General features: G+C 39.8%; 2 protein-coding genes across 23 annotated transcripts in view; both read right to left on the bottom strand.

Annotated features, from left to right (window-relative positions):
• ppfia1 (PTPRF interacting protein alpha 1) overlaps positions 1-3217 on the bottom strand; it is a 55394-nt gene extending 52177 nt beyond the window's left edge. For 13 of the 21 annotated variants that reach the window (XM_039795803.1, XM_039795802.1, XM_039795804.1 and 10 more), the window contains exon 1: positions 2164-3217. The gene's annotated coding sequence lies outside the window, so the exon portion shown is untranslated. The remainder of the gene's footprint in view (positions 1-2163) is intronic. The other 8 variants (XM_039795817.1, XM_039795819.1, XM_039795818.1 and 5 more) reach the window with 2 other exon arrangements.
• Positions 3218-5724: 2507 nt separating this feature from the next.
• Positions 5725-15051, bottom strand: LOC120556079 (CUB and zona pellucida-like domain-containing protein 1). 2 transcript variants are annotated; one of them, XM_039795464.1, is made up of 7 exons: positions 14902-15049; positions 9510-9740; positions 8583-8761; positions 8077-8474; positions 7637-7736; positions 6356-6560; positions 5726-6267 (listed from the first exon to the last, which is right to left on the bottom strand). In XM_039795464.1, the coding sequence occupies exons 2-7, from the start codon at positions 9568-9570 to the stop codon at positions 6140-6142; spliced, it is 1071 nt and encodes a 356-aa protein (XP_039651398.1). In that variant the 5' UTR covers positions 9571-9740; positions 14902-15049; the 3' UTR covers positions 5726-6139. The 2 variants fall into 2 exon arrangements, with proteins under 2 accessions (XP_039651399.1, XP_039651398.1); XM_039795465.1 differs by lacking the exon at positions 9510-9740 and having other exon boundaries at positions 5725-6267; positions 14902-15051.
• Positions 15052-15554: the final 503 nt, after the last annotated feature.

Below are 15554 nucleotides of genomic sequence, written 5' to 3'. Positions count from 1 at the left end.
AGGGTTGTGCCACCATCGTGATGCCACGCCCCCCACCCTGTCAAACGCACGCTAATCCTAGTCGCGGGCGCTGGACAGGAAATTGACACTTGCGTCGGGGCTTTGCACTGTGCTGCACAGGGTGCAAGTCAAGATAGGGCCCCTTAAGTGGAATTTACTTTTTTCCCCTTACGTGCAACCTATTTGTGAAAAAGACCATTGCTTTGAGCAGACTGGATTGGGTGTTAGTAATACAGTCTCTCTCTCTCTCCCTGTCAGTAGTAGCCGTGGACTATTAACACAATTAAGCATGCTGTAGTTGAGAGAGAAAAGGCGTTAACGTGGAACAATGTCACACTTTCCTTTCTCCCCTCACTGGACTAAGTTTATGGACACTGCTGTGCATCAATGAGTAAGTATGATGTCCTGTAGGTACGGGACAATGTTATGCAGGATTTCTGAGTTAGCAACAGTAGGCTAATTCACAAGGGTGCTATTTTATGTGTGAGCTATTGCGCTGTAAGAGTTAGGTTTCTGTTTATTGAATGCGTTATTCCGTGCAAATATAACGGAGAATGTAGTTTAATCTCCGTAATGATGGTTTATTAGGTTATTACTATCGCTCTGTTAAAGGCAAACGTTCCACTGTACTGTCGTTACGCAGACCACGGACATCTGATTGAGTCTAGAATTAAGGCGCCGTGAAAGTAGGTCAAATTGTAATTACTGCCCCTACCAGCAGGCGGCAGCATAGCCATTTAATACTGCCCATTTACAGAGGGCATTGAAATGTATGTCTGATCGAACTGTTAGCCCATAGTAGTAGAACAAAATATGTATGTAAAGAGATATATTAAAATAAAAAGTTTTCACCCCCCCCCCACGACGATATCATTGTCAATCACAATGTTTTACTGTAAACATCGTCAACTGGCAATTTAGGGGACATCGCCCAACCCTACTAACGGTGCTTAGGTTAGCACAATGACAATGTTAGAAAAGCACAGCCGAAACCATTTGTCATAAAGTAAGTTACACCAGTGTTAGCCACAATGCTAACAGCATTGATAACTAAGTCAAACGGTGCTGTCACTACTATTTCTGTGATTTATAAGCAACCTGTTTCTTGCAGATTGTCATGTTACTGAGAATCCAGCTGTTAGAAGGTAATATATGAAGTCAAAGCTAACTGACAGCTGTAGGGCAGCGAACATTAACTTTAACTTTCTCCATGAAGCTCCCAGCTATGCTAACGTTACTATACCTCGAGACGCAGTTAGAAAACCAGAACGAGCTAATGATAGCATAAGCATTTTGCCTTGGTGGATGTCGATTTTAAAGTCATGTTAAAACTATTTCCCATACTTTTTCCGATTCCCAGCGATGCCGGTGACTCCCCCTGTATTAACATTACTCGGTACGTAACGTTAGCTCCATGATCTCAAGACCTGAAAATGCCTTGTGTTTCTCACTCCCGCTAACGTATTGTTCATCAGACGTGACTGAAAAGCATTTCGTTTTCACATGCAGGTAGGCCAAGGTGAGAAGACAGAGATTAGTTAACGTTAGCCAACATATTTAAAAAAAATAAATAAATAAATCACATTCAAATAGTAATTTCATCATTCAAGTAATATAGATTTTTTTTTACTATTCAAATTATATTTGACTTTCTGAATTCATTCCAACAGCCCTAGTTGCAGTCGTTCCCCGGCTGCAATGACAGCCGAGAGCATGGCAGACACTGACCAATTAGAGCAGGCTGGGCTTTTTACGAGAGGGGGGCTTAAAGAGACAGTTGGTAAAAACGGAGCGTTTCACAGATGTGTATTCAGATAGACAGTATGAGAAAGATAGTGTTTTTTTCTAATGTTAAAGAATGTAAACATGTTTTAGTAGAGACCCAAACAAGTATAAACCTGAAAATGAGCATGATATGGGACTTTTAAAATTATTTAACAATAAGTTAACATTAGGCAACCAGATTTCCTGTAAGGGAGAATAAAAGTATTATCATGGTGATGGAGCAACCTAATTATAAGACGAAAACTGAAGTTCATGTACAGTTAAATCAGTGTTATCCACTGTGTGATGCAGTCAGCACATCTGAAAATATGACTGGGCACTTCTAACACAAAACTTGTGCATACAGTTGTCTAATGTTTACATGCGTTGGTATCTCACCTTTAAAGATTATCGTTATTCCAACTGCCTTTGTAATCCACGTTATTGTCAACAAACTCCAGGTACTCCAACTGTTTACAACAGCGTTGGCAATTCTCACAAATATCCAGAGGCGATTCAGAATAGAAATACCATTCAGAGGCTGGGATGCATTAAGGCTGTGAAAAGGGTCTTCTCGGTGGAAAAAAGGGATAATTTCCTAAAGGCCTCAAAGCGAAACCCACATCAAGTGAGCAGGGGGCAGTATTCCAAGTTTGGCCGGCTAACTCAACGTTAGCAAGCTAGCATTAAGTAAGCTGGTGTTTCGATGATTGCATATTTAGATTTGGAAGTAAAGTGTCTATCTTTGTTTTTCAAAACAAACGTCCATCTTTGAAAATAAAGGTCAACTCGCCAATAATGACATTTCACAACAGGTAGATGTGTGATGAGGTGACGTGGAAACAGTTGTAGCCTTGCTAGCGTTAGCTAATTTGAAGCAGAATTCTTTGGCTTGAAGTCAGTTTAAAGTCGACAGCTAGCCAACGTTAGCTACTAGCCAGCTAGGTAGCTAACGCTTGCTAGTTTCATATACTAACTTAGCTAAGATAACGTCAGGTAGTCTACGGATACGCTGTATTCCATATAAAAGTAGACAACATGATATAATATCTCATTGCTATGTATCTTACATCATTACGAAAACACTAAAACGAGTTTAAAAATCCTGAAATATGTCTCCAGAGCTCTGCTGAAATGATTAATCTATCAGCTAACGTTAGCTTCCCGTCGATTCGGTGGAGTCGCGTCACCACATCAGTGCTCGACTCGAAAACTTCCAGCTAACATTGAACGTTAGCGACGTTTAGATCCGTTTGGGAAGTCCAAACCTCAAATAAAAGCTTTATATTCCCGAGTTTTCGTCCGGGTTTCTGGCGCTCTCTCGGTATTTCCTCCAACAGGTCCGTCGGTCCGGCTCCTTCCCTGTCGCCACTGCCTCCCAGCCTCGGCAGTCGGGACAGCCAATGGTGGGCTCCGTGTCGCTAGCACTTTTCATTAGCCTGGTAGTCCACGGGAAGAGAGCAAGAGCGCTTCTCAGGTTGGCAACAGGAGGAGAAGGATTTGGCTAGTTGGAGAGTATTCTGTCTTAATAACAAAGTTAACCCCCCTGTTGTCCTTGGGTCAAATTTGACCCCTTTTAAAAATGTCTGTATCAAAAATATGGGTTTCTTTTTAACCAAATTACCACAAAAAGGATGGATTCCATACAACGCTCTTTGCAAATATAATTGATCACTTTCATAGAATTTCGGGTGAAAATTGATATGGTTTCAAATCAGTATCCTGACTATACTCATCCACTCAACATACGTTCCTCTGATCTTAAATATTAGTCAAAATAATTCATAATTTCAAATGACAACAACAACTTTTTTTTTTTACTCAAATAGTAGGTATAATTCTATATTTATAATTTGAAAATTAGGTTTATTGACCATGAATTTCAAAATGTAAGCTAGTGTAAAACTAGTGGTACTGGTAGTAAGTTCGTGTTAGTGAAAACAACAACAAAAAAAGTGTTAAAAAAAGTTAATCTTTTTGACCCGGGAGGACAACACAAGGGTTCAAGAGGTTTCCTTCAAAAATCTTCCAGAATATGTTGGGTTGATGTTCAACTTTTTATAAGAATGAAAAGTGGGCTAACAATTCAATTTCAGAATAAAGACATTCATGTTTTGAAGGTAATAAGATGGTTTTTGTACAGTTGATTTTATTATTCCTCATTAGCAAGAAGAAATAGGACTCCAAACCAAACTTTGCACATTTTTATTATGAAGAACTGCATTAAAACCACAACAATATAAGAGACCTTTAAAAAAGAAGAAGGAAGCAATCAAGATTCACTTTGTGATTGTACTTATGGACCGATGATAGGCCTACATTCATTTGAATGTCACTTTTTTATGGACAGTTTCTGTGTGTAAATACAATGTATGTGCTTTTGCATTTACTGTTGTTGTTAATTGCACACTTTTTGGGCTTTAACTTTATTTCTTATTATTATACAGTGAGTTCTATTTTCCATTAATGTTATGGATTCTATTTTCATCTTATTTTTACTATCAAGAGGGTTTTTATTATTTTACATTAACTATGACATTGGTGCATGTTATGTTACTATTATAATCAAGTGGATTTTCATTTTTCATCTTATTTTACATTAATTATGGCATTCTTTCACCTTTTTATGTTTATATTACATCTAATTATAGTATAAAAGGTGCTATAAAAATAGTTTTTATTATTATTATTAACTGACCTTATATTTGTTTACATTTATTAACACTACTTGTGTTTATATTTTCTGTTATTGCACTCTATGTTGTCTTGTATCTGCTGGATGGATGACAATAAAGTCTCTATTATTTCTCTTATTCTTTTCTAGTCTATTATATACCAATAATAACAACAACATAAACATCAACATATACAATACATGCAGTACAGCATGAAAACTAAATGTTGTCATATGTTTTATTTTGTATACTTAGCTGCTTCATTGTAGATATCCCACCTGCAAACACAAATAAATCCCACAACAAAATACATTATAAATTCACTAAAAATAAAATTCTACATTTATACCACAAAAACGTCTTCATTTAGCCCTATACATCCATACATGACACTAGACAAAATAGGTGGGAGTGGAAATTGATGGGTCAAACATCTTTATCACAAATTATATCTTGAGTTTTTTAACCATTACACTGAGTGCAGAAGAAATTGCTGATAAAACAATATGTTCTGATTTCGGACTCACAATAAAGAGAATAGTTGCACCATCTTGTGGTGTATCAATGAAATGAGACATCCATATTGCAGAATATACTGTAAAACTAAATAAAAAAACAAACTGAAATTAATCCATTTTCTTTCTTTTTTTTAAATTACTTTTATTCGTTTTTTAACCAGGCAATATCGCTTTATGTTTAGTTTCAGGATATGTGAGGGTGAGGATGAGGATTGTTTTTATGTAGTTTCAGTTTTATGACAAGGCACAGATTTGTCCTCGCTGAAGAATTTCCTCTTATGTAGCTGTAGACATTTATAAAGGTGTTAATGTAAACTTTATTCATTAAAATGGGTAAATATTTAGATACATGAATACTCAATATCTGATAGCAAAAGTAGGCAAGGCAAGGCAGCTTTATTTGTATGGCATATTATTCGCTCATTTTCAGGTACATACTTGTATTAAGAGGTTATATCAGAATAGGTTTACATAGTTTAATTTTCAAAAAACACCATATTTTTGTTATACTGCACATTGCTGCAGCTCCTCTTTTCACCCTATGTGTTGAGCTCAGAGCTCATCTGAGCTCTTCCTTCTGTTCCATCTTTGTTGGGAGTCGCACATGTGCAGTACCTAGGTAAGGACTACTAGCCAGTCAGAAGCAGAGTATGAGGGCGAGCCCTGACAGTACCTAGGTAAGGACTACTAGCCAGTCAGAAGCAGAGTATGAGGGCGGACCCTGACAGTACCTAGGTAAGGACTACTAGCCAGTCAGAAGCAGAGTATGAGGGTGTGCCTAACCCTAACCCTAACCCTATAACGTGCACAAAAAAGATATATAACACAATAAAGGAAAGGGAAAAAAGCCAAACAGCAAAATAGGAGTAGTTTAAAGAAAGGCAGTATCAAAAAGAAAGGTCTTCAGCCTTGATTTAAAAGAACTGAGAGTTGGGGCAGACATGCAGTTTTCTGGGAGTTTGTTCCAGATACAGTATGTGGAGCATAAAAACTGAACGCTGCTTCCCCCTGTTTAGTTCTGACTCTGGGGACAGAAAGAAGACCTGAGAGGTCTGGGTGTTTCATAGTTTAGTAGCAGATCAGAAATGTATTTTGGCCCTAAACTGTTTAGTGATTTATAAACTGTTCAAAATAGCTTTATGTAGTCAAATGTAGAATTGGTATTCTGCACATGCCGCTGTCTTAACTTTCAAAAGGTTGGTATGTGACCTTTGATATTTTGGCTTTGTAGATAACCACTGCACTGATCATGCCAACGGCTGCAAGGAGACCTCCAGCGATGAAAACCAGGTTCAGATTCAGGTTGATCACTGGAGAAAAAGAGAAACACAATTTCTATTTGACTCAAGCGAGGCAAGGTGTGCTGTTACGTAAGAAAACCCTCCCTTGTTTTCATACCTGGGCTTCCGGTGCTCTCTGCTGATCCCACTAAGCGCAGAGGACCCTGGGAAATGAAGTGCCTTGAACTCTGGGTGACAGCCTCTCTCTTTGTGTGGTGATGTTGCTGATCATCTCGTCGTGATCTGGATTTGATGCATCCCTGGGAGCACCTGGTGTTGGGGCTCCCTAATCTACAGATCATGACTGAACAGCTGATGTACACCTGAATGCAACAGAACACGCTGATAATATGTAACATCACACATATCTTTGTCTCTTCTGGAGGACATAAAGGCAGAGCTGTGGTCAGAACCCACACATAAGATCAACCTCTGGCCCTTAGATTTACTATATGAAACAATCTTTTCACTGAAGCCACAGGTTTTGGGGAACCAAATCTCAAAAGACCTGAGCCAATAACCACATTGAAAAATGAATTCAAATTGTAGAATTTAAAAGAAAAATAGGGAAACATATTTTCTTCCTATAAAAGGTTAGATGGGAAACACTGAAACATGTAAAAGATGTTTTGTTAAACTTACTTGGATGGGTTACGTCTGGTTTTGTCTTTTTGGTGATTAAGTGCTTATTGTGAATGGTTCAACTAAATCTGGTTCCACTTTTTGATTGAATATGTCCTCCAAGTTATGGATACTTTCAATCTCAAAACGATGTGCACCGCTTTCCTGCGGTTTTCAGTTTGAGCGACATGATTCTTCGGAACGGTGTAAACGGTTTGCAACAAGACTTGGGATATGTTTTCTCCAACCCGTTCTCACTCCGAACTCGTAAAATACGGAAGTTTGGACAGTGGCTGTCAGCGTCCGATGCGACGCAAAAAGCGCCCTTCAAGACGTTACTTCACTTCCGGTTACGCCTGTGACGAAGAACGTGACGTAGTTCGATTTGTTCTGTAAAGAAAAAAACTCGCAGGGGACACGAACCTGGGTGAAAGACCAAACCTGCCTCCCTGCTACTATAAACGTAAATATGAGTTGTAATTGCTGCTTGAACAAACAACTTATCCCTGCGTTTTATGAGGGGGAGAGCCTCTTTTGATTAGTTTGTTCCGCCCTGTGGCTTCAGTGAAAAGATGTCTTGTTTCACATTGTGTATTTTATGCCTGATGGAACTCCATGACTGAAACATTGTGCCTCTAATTAAGTTAGTGCTGAATACATGCAGGAATTTACCCTTTTTTTCCACATTTTTCACATATTCCTTTGAACCTGTCCATCCCACTAAAGTTTGCATTAGATAACAAATATGTGCATGAGATATGCATAGTCCATTCTTCACCTGGTCATCTGAGTCGATGAACTTGAAGGCCTCCATGCTGAACCTGAATTGTTTCTGGTGGGCAGGGGAATGGATTTCAACAGTCGGGTCCAAATTACACCTAGTCAGAGCAAACCAAATCAAACAGACAAGAAATATTGCTTCTGTAACTATATTACAATGGATGCTATTATAGGGGCTGAGGTATTGTTCTATTGAAGGTATTTACATGATAAGGACAAGGAGTGTAGGTAATGCCAAAAATGAAGTGAAGCTATAACTTTTACATCCTGACATGGGCATATTGCATAGATGAGATAATCAATCTACAAAGAGTCTACAAATGGGTCATCTCACATTCACATCAATTTAGTAACAATTCTGACATATTAAAGAAAACAAATAATTACAAATACATTGTTATGTCTTCTGTTGCCACCAGGGGGTGTAGTCATGCCTACCCGTTATCAATGATGGAGTAGGAGGGCTCGTAGTTTGGGTTGTCATATGGTGCCGCTCTGCAGGACTCCACAAACAGCTCGGTGTCTTCGACTGAGGAGGTGACCTCTATCTGCATGTAAACCCTTTGCTTATAGTCACACTTCAGAGGGTATAATTTAGAATTTTTCGGGGTTTTGAAATTTTTGTTAGGATAGAATTCAAATTGGTAGGTGAACGTGCCGAGGTCTTTCTCCGACACTGTAATATTCTCTCTGTGTCCACTGTAGCTATGTTTCACTTTTCCATGTTTGGGGTACTTGCATTCGAATTTCAGCTCCAGCTGACATTTCCTGGTGATCACCGCGTCATGTTTGTTGTTGGTGATTTCATTCCTGAATGTTAGGATATCACCATTTTCCTGCAGAGTTAAAGGTTATGTATTCAGTCCTCATAGTGCTAATGAAAAGCAAAACCAAGAGTTGAGAGAAGAGCACAGCAGGTAATGAAATCAATGACCCTACGTTACCTCGATCTGTGTGCCACAACCGCTGAGGGGGACGACAGCGAAGACAAAATCGCTGTTGGTGAGGACTTTGCAGGCGGTGTTGGTGGGGTCATTGAGCCGCAAATCATCCTCTTGGAGTCCAGGGTATTTCTCAAACCATACAGTCATTTCGGACTCGCCGCAGATCACCTTGGATTTAACTAGAGCAAGAGATGTATATTTTTAAACCACTTTAAAAATACACATTATGCTGAAAATTGTGAATATTTTCTAACGAATATTGTATGATAAAACACTGCATAAAGGAATATGTTTGACATGAAAATATTGCTTAATGTATTCATAAGAATTGTAATAATACATTTAAAAACAATTAAAAACAGATTACAACGTGGTTTAACAGACAAAGCAAAAGCAGGACACTCAGAAGACAAGATAACAGAAAGCCAAACAGTAAGGCCAAATAAAAGCAAGACAAAATGAATCATAGATAAATACACATAAAAGAACAAATGCAATAAAAAAGATGGTTAAAGCAACAGAAAGACAAAATCACAACAAAAAAAAAGTCTATAAATATAGCCGTGGTTGAGGCTAACACAAGCCGTTAAAAGCAGCAATGGATTAAGACCTTTGACAGTTTCTGACACTTGCGTTAAAGATAATAATGGGTGAAGCCAGGGCTGCGCTAGACTTTTTGGGGGCAACAGAGTCCAGGACATTCCAACAGGCGTTATTTTAAAAGGGAGACCAGGTCCTTTGTGTTAAAATATGGATAAAAGGCAGTTAAAGAAACAGCAGTACAAAGCTCTGAAAACTTGCTAGCAGTATGTATCAGAATGTAATTTACATTATATATATATTATTATATATTTAATTTTACATTGATATATGTTGTATGCTAATGTTGCTATTTTGTGGATATGTAAGTAAGCAGGTGTTTATTACCAGGATAAACATGACACAGGAAATACACCAGCCATGCAGCCAATATTGGGCCCTTCAACATAGCTGTAGAGATGGTGTTTCTCCCCTGCTGTTTCTTTGCTGGAATCACTTAAAAAGTAATCCGCTGCAGGTCACCGATCAGAACCAGACAGATGTCTTCAGCTCCAATGCGTTTATTTCCACCACCACAACCACATTCCTTCTGCACACCTGTCTGGTGAATAAGTGGTTCTGTATAAAATCAACATGATATACAAGAATAAATATAACTGTAAATTACAACATAATGTATACAGTACATATGAAAATGCTAATTACTTAACTAATATATATATATATATATATATATATATATATATATGCAGATTACACTGTGCAATGTAATGCAAACTGACCAACAGCATGGCATGACAGTGTACAAACAATAGGAATCTCTGAAGTCACTCTTCAGCAACACCTTTGTATGTCCATTATTGAGGCTGCACTGACCCTTGCAGGCCAATAAATGATGTGCAGGGTAATTTTTTACAATGGAATTAGTAAACAAGTACTAAGTCCAGGGCCCTTTTCAGGTAGAAGGTTTAACAAACTCTGAGTCTAACCTTGATGTCTGAGTTGATTTACCCTGAGATGGGAAACTCTGAGTTTTCGGGTTTCAGAACAGCTGATATGAGTTGGTTGTGGCAGTGGAGCAAGTCTGTGAGGTAGGAAGGAGCCTGGTTATGGAGGTCTTTGTGGGGAGGAGGAGGAGGAGGAGGACTTTAAACTGGATGCGTTGGGAAAAAGGGAGCCAGTGGAGGTTCTGAAGTACGAGAACAGGTGTGGGTGAGGAGATGGGCAGCAGAGTTGTGGATGTATTGGAGTTTATTTAAGGCTTTTGCAGGTGAACTATAGAGATGCTGTTGCAGTAGTTGATTCTGGAAATGATGAAGGCGTGAATCACAGTTTCGGCAGCAGAGAAGGTGAGTGATGGGCGGAGAAGTAGACTATTTCTCTCAGTGTCTTTGGCACTTTGTGATTAGTCTGGCAAGGCAGGGGCTGAATGATTAGAGCCACAGTGCATTTGTAATTCAAGTTGCCCACCTTCCCTTCGGCAAACCTTATTTAGCTGTCAAGTCCAGGAGAGATTCCTACAGTAAGGGGACTGAGGGTCCATGATCATGACAGCCTTGCCAATGTGTAGGCCTGTCCGTGTGCCATTTTTGACATGACATGCCAGGCTCTGCCCCTCGCCTTTCACACTCTGTGTGTTGCTGTTTTCAAAATTCCTTCACCACAGGAATCAACCTGCCGGTGACCCCTGGGCCGCCCACCAAACACGGAAGGCCTCCTTCTTCAGCCTGACGGCCTCCCTTTACTGCCGGTGTCCACCAGGTGGTTCTCGGATTTCCTCCATGACAGGCACCAACAACCCTCTGACCACAGCTACTAGCTGTCGTGTATACAATGGAGGGCATGAATATTGTCCACTCAGAGTACATGTCCCCAGCCTTCCCCAGGGATGTGTGAAAAGCTCTTCCACAGATAGGAGTTGAAGACCCGTCAAACAGCATCTTAGGCCATCCGTTTCCAGTTCACCCTCAGTGCACGTTTTGGCTTACCGAGTCTTTCCGGCTGACTCCCCCACCATCTGATCCAACTCACCACCATATGGTAATCAGTTGACAGCTCTGCTCCTCTCTTCACACCGAGTGTCCAAGATATATGGCCGCAGATCAGGTAATACGACCACAAAGTCTATCATTGATCTTAGTCCAAGGGTGTTCTAGTACCAGGTACGTCTGGCTGTGGAACAGTGGACAAGCTCTTCACCCTTGCAAGACTAATTGAGGGGGCTTAGGAGTTTCTCATCCAGTCTACATGTGCTTTGTGGACTAGGAGAAGGCTTACAATTGTGTCCCTTGGGTGGTCTTGTGGGCATATGGGGTATCAGAGCCGTTAGTACGTGCCATTTGGTCCTTATATGACCGCAATGAGTTGTGTCCGTATTCTTGGAGGTAATCAAGCATGTTTCCAGTGGGTGTTGGCCTCCGCCAGGGCTGTCACTGATCCTGTTTGTGATTTTCATGGACAGGATTTCAAGGCGCAGCCAGGATGAGGTGAGTGTCCGGTTTGGGGACTTCAGAATTGCTTCTCTGCTATTTGCTGATGATGTGGTTCTGTTGGCTTCATCGAACCGTGACCTACAGACCTACATGACATCCAACTGGAAGGAGACCCTGGGGTAGACCCAAACGCTGGAGGAATTATATATCTCATCTGGCCTAGGAATGCTTTGGGATACCTTACTTAGACCTTACTTGACCTGTTGCTGCAACAGCCTTGCCACCGCGACCCAAACCCAGATTGATGAATGTGTGAGTGGTAATGAGAGGATCGCTGGATGGACAGGTAACAACAATAAATTTCGAGCTAGCAAGCTACACGCTAAAAATTTTGAAGAAAATTTTGATTGTGCAATAAGGAAGGACTGCTTGGTTATTTCGGGGAAAGATTGTAAAGATTTACAAAGAATATGTTTACGGCATTTACTCTCTAAGTGGGATGTTTTGGGCCCGATTGGTGGGATTGCTGTGGACGAAGTACACACGGCGATACACTGGTAAGAGCTAATGAGGTTTAACCATGTATCAGCTAATTTAAAAAGCTCACATTACTGTATTGTGTGAATAGTTAACTTCATTTAATATTGCAAATCTTCCACCAAAACAAGTTCCTTCCCTGGGTAGTTTTGCAGAGCCACAGTTGCTGCATCCAGAACTTGCACAAGACAACTGTAATTTGTTTAAAGAAATGTAAACAAGCCAGAGCATTTTTTTCTCCTATCCAAGAATGTATCTGTGGTATTGCCAGACTTTACTTCACAGCGCTGTGGAGATAGATCTGGCAATGCGAGACTACTTGCCCACTGCCACAGCTCAAAGCCATCTTGGGCCGAGAGTGCCTGTAGCTGGTCCATTTGGCCTTTGGTATTTTCTTTGGAAGCTACACTCTGCAGATGGTTGTGTACGTGGAAGTACTGCACCACCAGGCTGAGTGTGGCCCAAGATGTGTTTTTGAATAACTGTAAATAATTAGTGTACACATGAAAAATACAAAGCTGTATGCAGAGTACGCTGTTCAGTGTAGTGCAAACTGGGCAATGGCAGTTAAATAGCAAGCAACAGGCATCTCTAAAGGCTTATTTATGCTTCTGCGTCGAATCGACGGCGTACCCCCGCAGACCCCTCTGCGTCGCCGCGAACCCCCCTCCAAGTCCTCCGCCTTAGCTCGACGTGCACCTCCAAAAAATTTTAACTTTGCATAGAAGCAACGCAGACCGCAAGGACTGTGATTGTTCAACTCGTCCTGTGTGTTGATAGTCGGCATTTCAAGCAGCCTACTGTGGGGAGTAGCAACATGCTAGTTCAATGACCTAAGCTTTGCAAATAAACTCAGACATATTTTGGTTACAATGACGGGGTTATCTGTTTGTAAAGTGTCTATATGTCTGTAACGTTTTGAAATTAGCACTTCGCCAGAAAGCAGAACTTTGTGGGCAGTTGTGCTAAAGTTTGCTACATAAAATGGCTGGCAGACACCTTGCAAATAATCGCAGACTTATCACCCCCTAGCATTCTGGCGGTGAAATGCACCGCGATGCAAAGCAAGCCCGAACGGGTCACGACGCTGTAGGAGCGACGGCTTATCTACGGCGTAGCTACGGCGTGGAGTTGACGCAGAAGCTTAAAACAGCCTTAAAGCTGAAACAGCCAAGTCACTCTTTAGCAGTAACTTTATGTCCATCAGCAAGGCAGCGTCGCCCTCTGCTGGCCAATAAATTATATACAGGGTAATTCTACCAATAATTAAAAGCGGACTCAGTTACATAAACTGTGGGGGTGGTGGGGGGAATAATACTACAAATGCTAACCTAACTCTAGAAGCATACTAAAAGAATGAAGTTAGTTACACACTACTAACTGTAATACGGTTATCTAACACACACTGAGGCAAATTATTTGCGTGTGACTACGTTACATTTAATTAAGTACGATGAGCCTATACAACCTCAAGGGGTAACATTTTATAATCACTAATACATTATAAATTGATAGTTAATTAAACTTGTACTTACAATGAAATGATAATTATTATTATTTATTAATTAATAGTAATGCTATAATTCTTGTTGTCTTAACAGTTTATTGTTGCACACGTCATAACATTTTATGTAATATATTAAACAATTCTATATAATTACCAAATGATTTGTAAACCATTATCTGGATGCCTATTATAAAGTTGCATCTGTTGATTGCAATACATTGTTAATGGTTAATAAATACTTTGTAAAGAATAAATAATTAGTTCATTTAGAAACTAATTATTTATATTACACAAATCTAATGATTACATAACTTATAACAATAATTAGTTAGGGTAACTATTAATTAATATACTTATTAATCATAATTTTCTTGTTTGATAACAGTAAAATAACTATTACTACTATACTAGTATAACTACTAATTTACAATCAATTTACCATAATCATTATGTGTCGTTATATAGGCCTTTTGTAGACCTACTTTGTACTCAACTACATTTGTCTGACAGCTTTAGTTACTTTTCAGCTAAATGAAATCTTTAAAAAGCCTCTCGGATCAGCTGGAAAATGCATCGTCACAAAGCTGAAAACAGGGCTGTTTTTCTGACTCAAACGTTTTAAAACGTATTATAGATACACTACTTGGTTCTCAGTGGTGTAGTCTAATGTATTGTAGCGGGTATACTGTTCTGCATAAATATATGGACCAGAATGGCCATATCAAAGTGGGGCGTCTGGGTCTGCTCCCCCAGGAAAATTTTGAGCGTCAAATACTTAATTTTCTGCATTTTGATACACTTGAATTCACCGATTTACAGTGGAAATACCTTTATTCAGCCTATGCGACGGAAAACACAGATGACAATTCAAAATATATCAAAAATATAATGGAAAGTATGTTGTTATGTACATTTTTAGGTGGGTGTATGGAAATCCTGGAGCTTTCTTAGTGGGTAAACTGCACATACCTGCGTATCACGTAGACTACACCACTGGACAGCGACGCTACAAACATATGATGACCATATAGACTATGAAGTATTGCTGTAGATTAAACTACCCAACAGTAAGCTATATAGCCTAAAGGAGTTCAAATGAGCACAACCTTAAACAAAACGTACCGAACTAAAATGCAACAATAATGTAGCAGGAATATGAATCCAGAAATCCATATCAGATATAAAAGCAAAACACTGACAGGGAGGATGTTACTGCACAATACAGATTTTTACTTTTTATAGGCCTAACTTAAGTAGGCTACATAATGCTGATAATAGACTACTTACATTTTTTTTTTTTTACCTGATTAAGGTTGTGATGCATTTCCCACCAGATGGCAGATGGAATCGAACTGTACCGTCCGTAATGTCCACGGAGAGTCTCGCAGTGTCGGACTGAGATCAGGCGAGACGGAGCGGATCTGGGCGTAGTTTGGTTTCCCCGAAGTCCGCATCAAGTGCCAGAGCTCAGGTCGGGGGAGAGAAAGTAGGGGAGTGTGAAAAGTTTTAAATGAATGCGAAAATGAATGGTACCATTGGTGTAGTCTAATGTATTGTAGTGGGTATGCTGTAGGCTACCACATAAATAGGCTATAGCCTAATATATGGTCTGGGTGTCCTCCCCCTGCAGGGTTATATTGAGCATCAAAGACTTCATTTCCTGCATTCTGATACACTTTTACGCACTAATTTATAGTGGGAAAACCTTATCCTATGAGAAGAAAAACACAGACGACATCAAAAATATATAAAAAAATAAATGGAATATAGCAGTAAGGGGGCTTTTACATCAGGGAATTAAGCCTGGTTCACAAAAGTTTACCACAAAGCAACGAGGACAAAATAAAATAGGCTGCTTATATTAGTCTTAAATGTGAGGTGAAGGAGGATACCGTTAGTGTAGGCGGAGCATTGGGGCCCGGTCGCTACGCACACATTACGCACTGCCCTCGGATC

Source organism: Perca fluviatilis, chromosome 3 (assembly GCF_010015445.1).
Source record: "Perca fluviatilis chromosome 3, GENO_Pfluv_1.0, whole genome shotgun sequence".
Taxonomy (NCBI): domain Eukaryota; kingdom Metazoa; phylum Chordata; class Actinopteri; order Perciformes; family Percidae; genus Perca; species Perca fluviatilis.
This window is presented reverse-complemented; position numbering and strand designations above follow the sequence as displayed.

Bases quoted from the DNA above. Each gene is read 5' to 3' on its own strand.
- LOC120556079 (XM_039795464.1), bottom strand. From the start codon at position 9,570: ATGTTGAAGGGCCCAATATTGGCTGCATGGCTGGTGTATTTCCTGTGT. The intron at 8,762-9,509 runs GTAATAAACACC...CTCTTGCTCTAG, and splicing joins CCTGTGTCATGTTTATCCTG to TTAAATCCAAGGTGATCTGC. The intron at 6,268-6,355 runs GTATGAAAACAA...CTTTTTCTCCAG, and splicing joins AGAGAGCACCGGAAGCCCAG to TGATCAACCTGAATCTGAAC.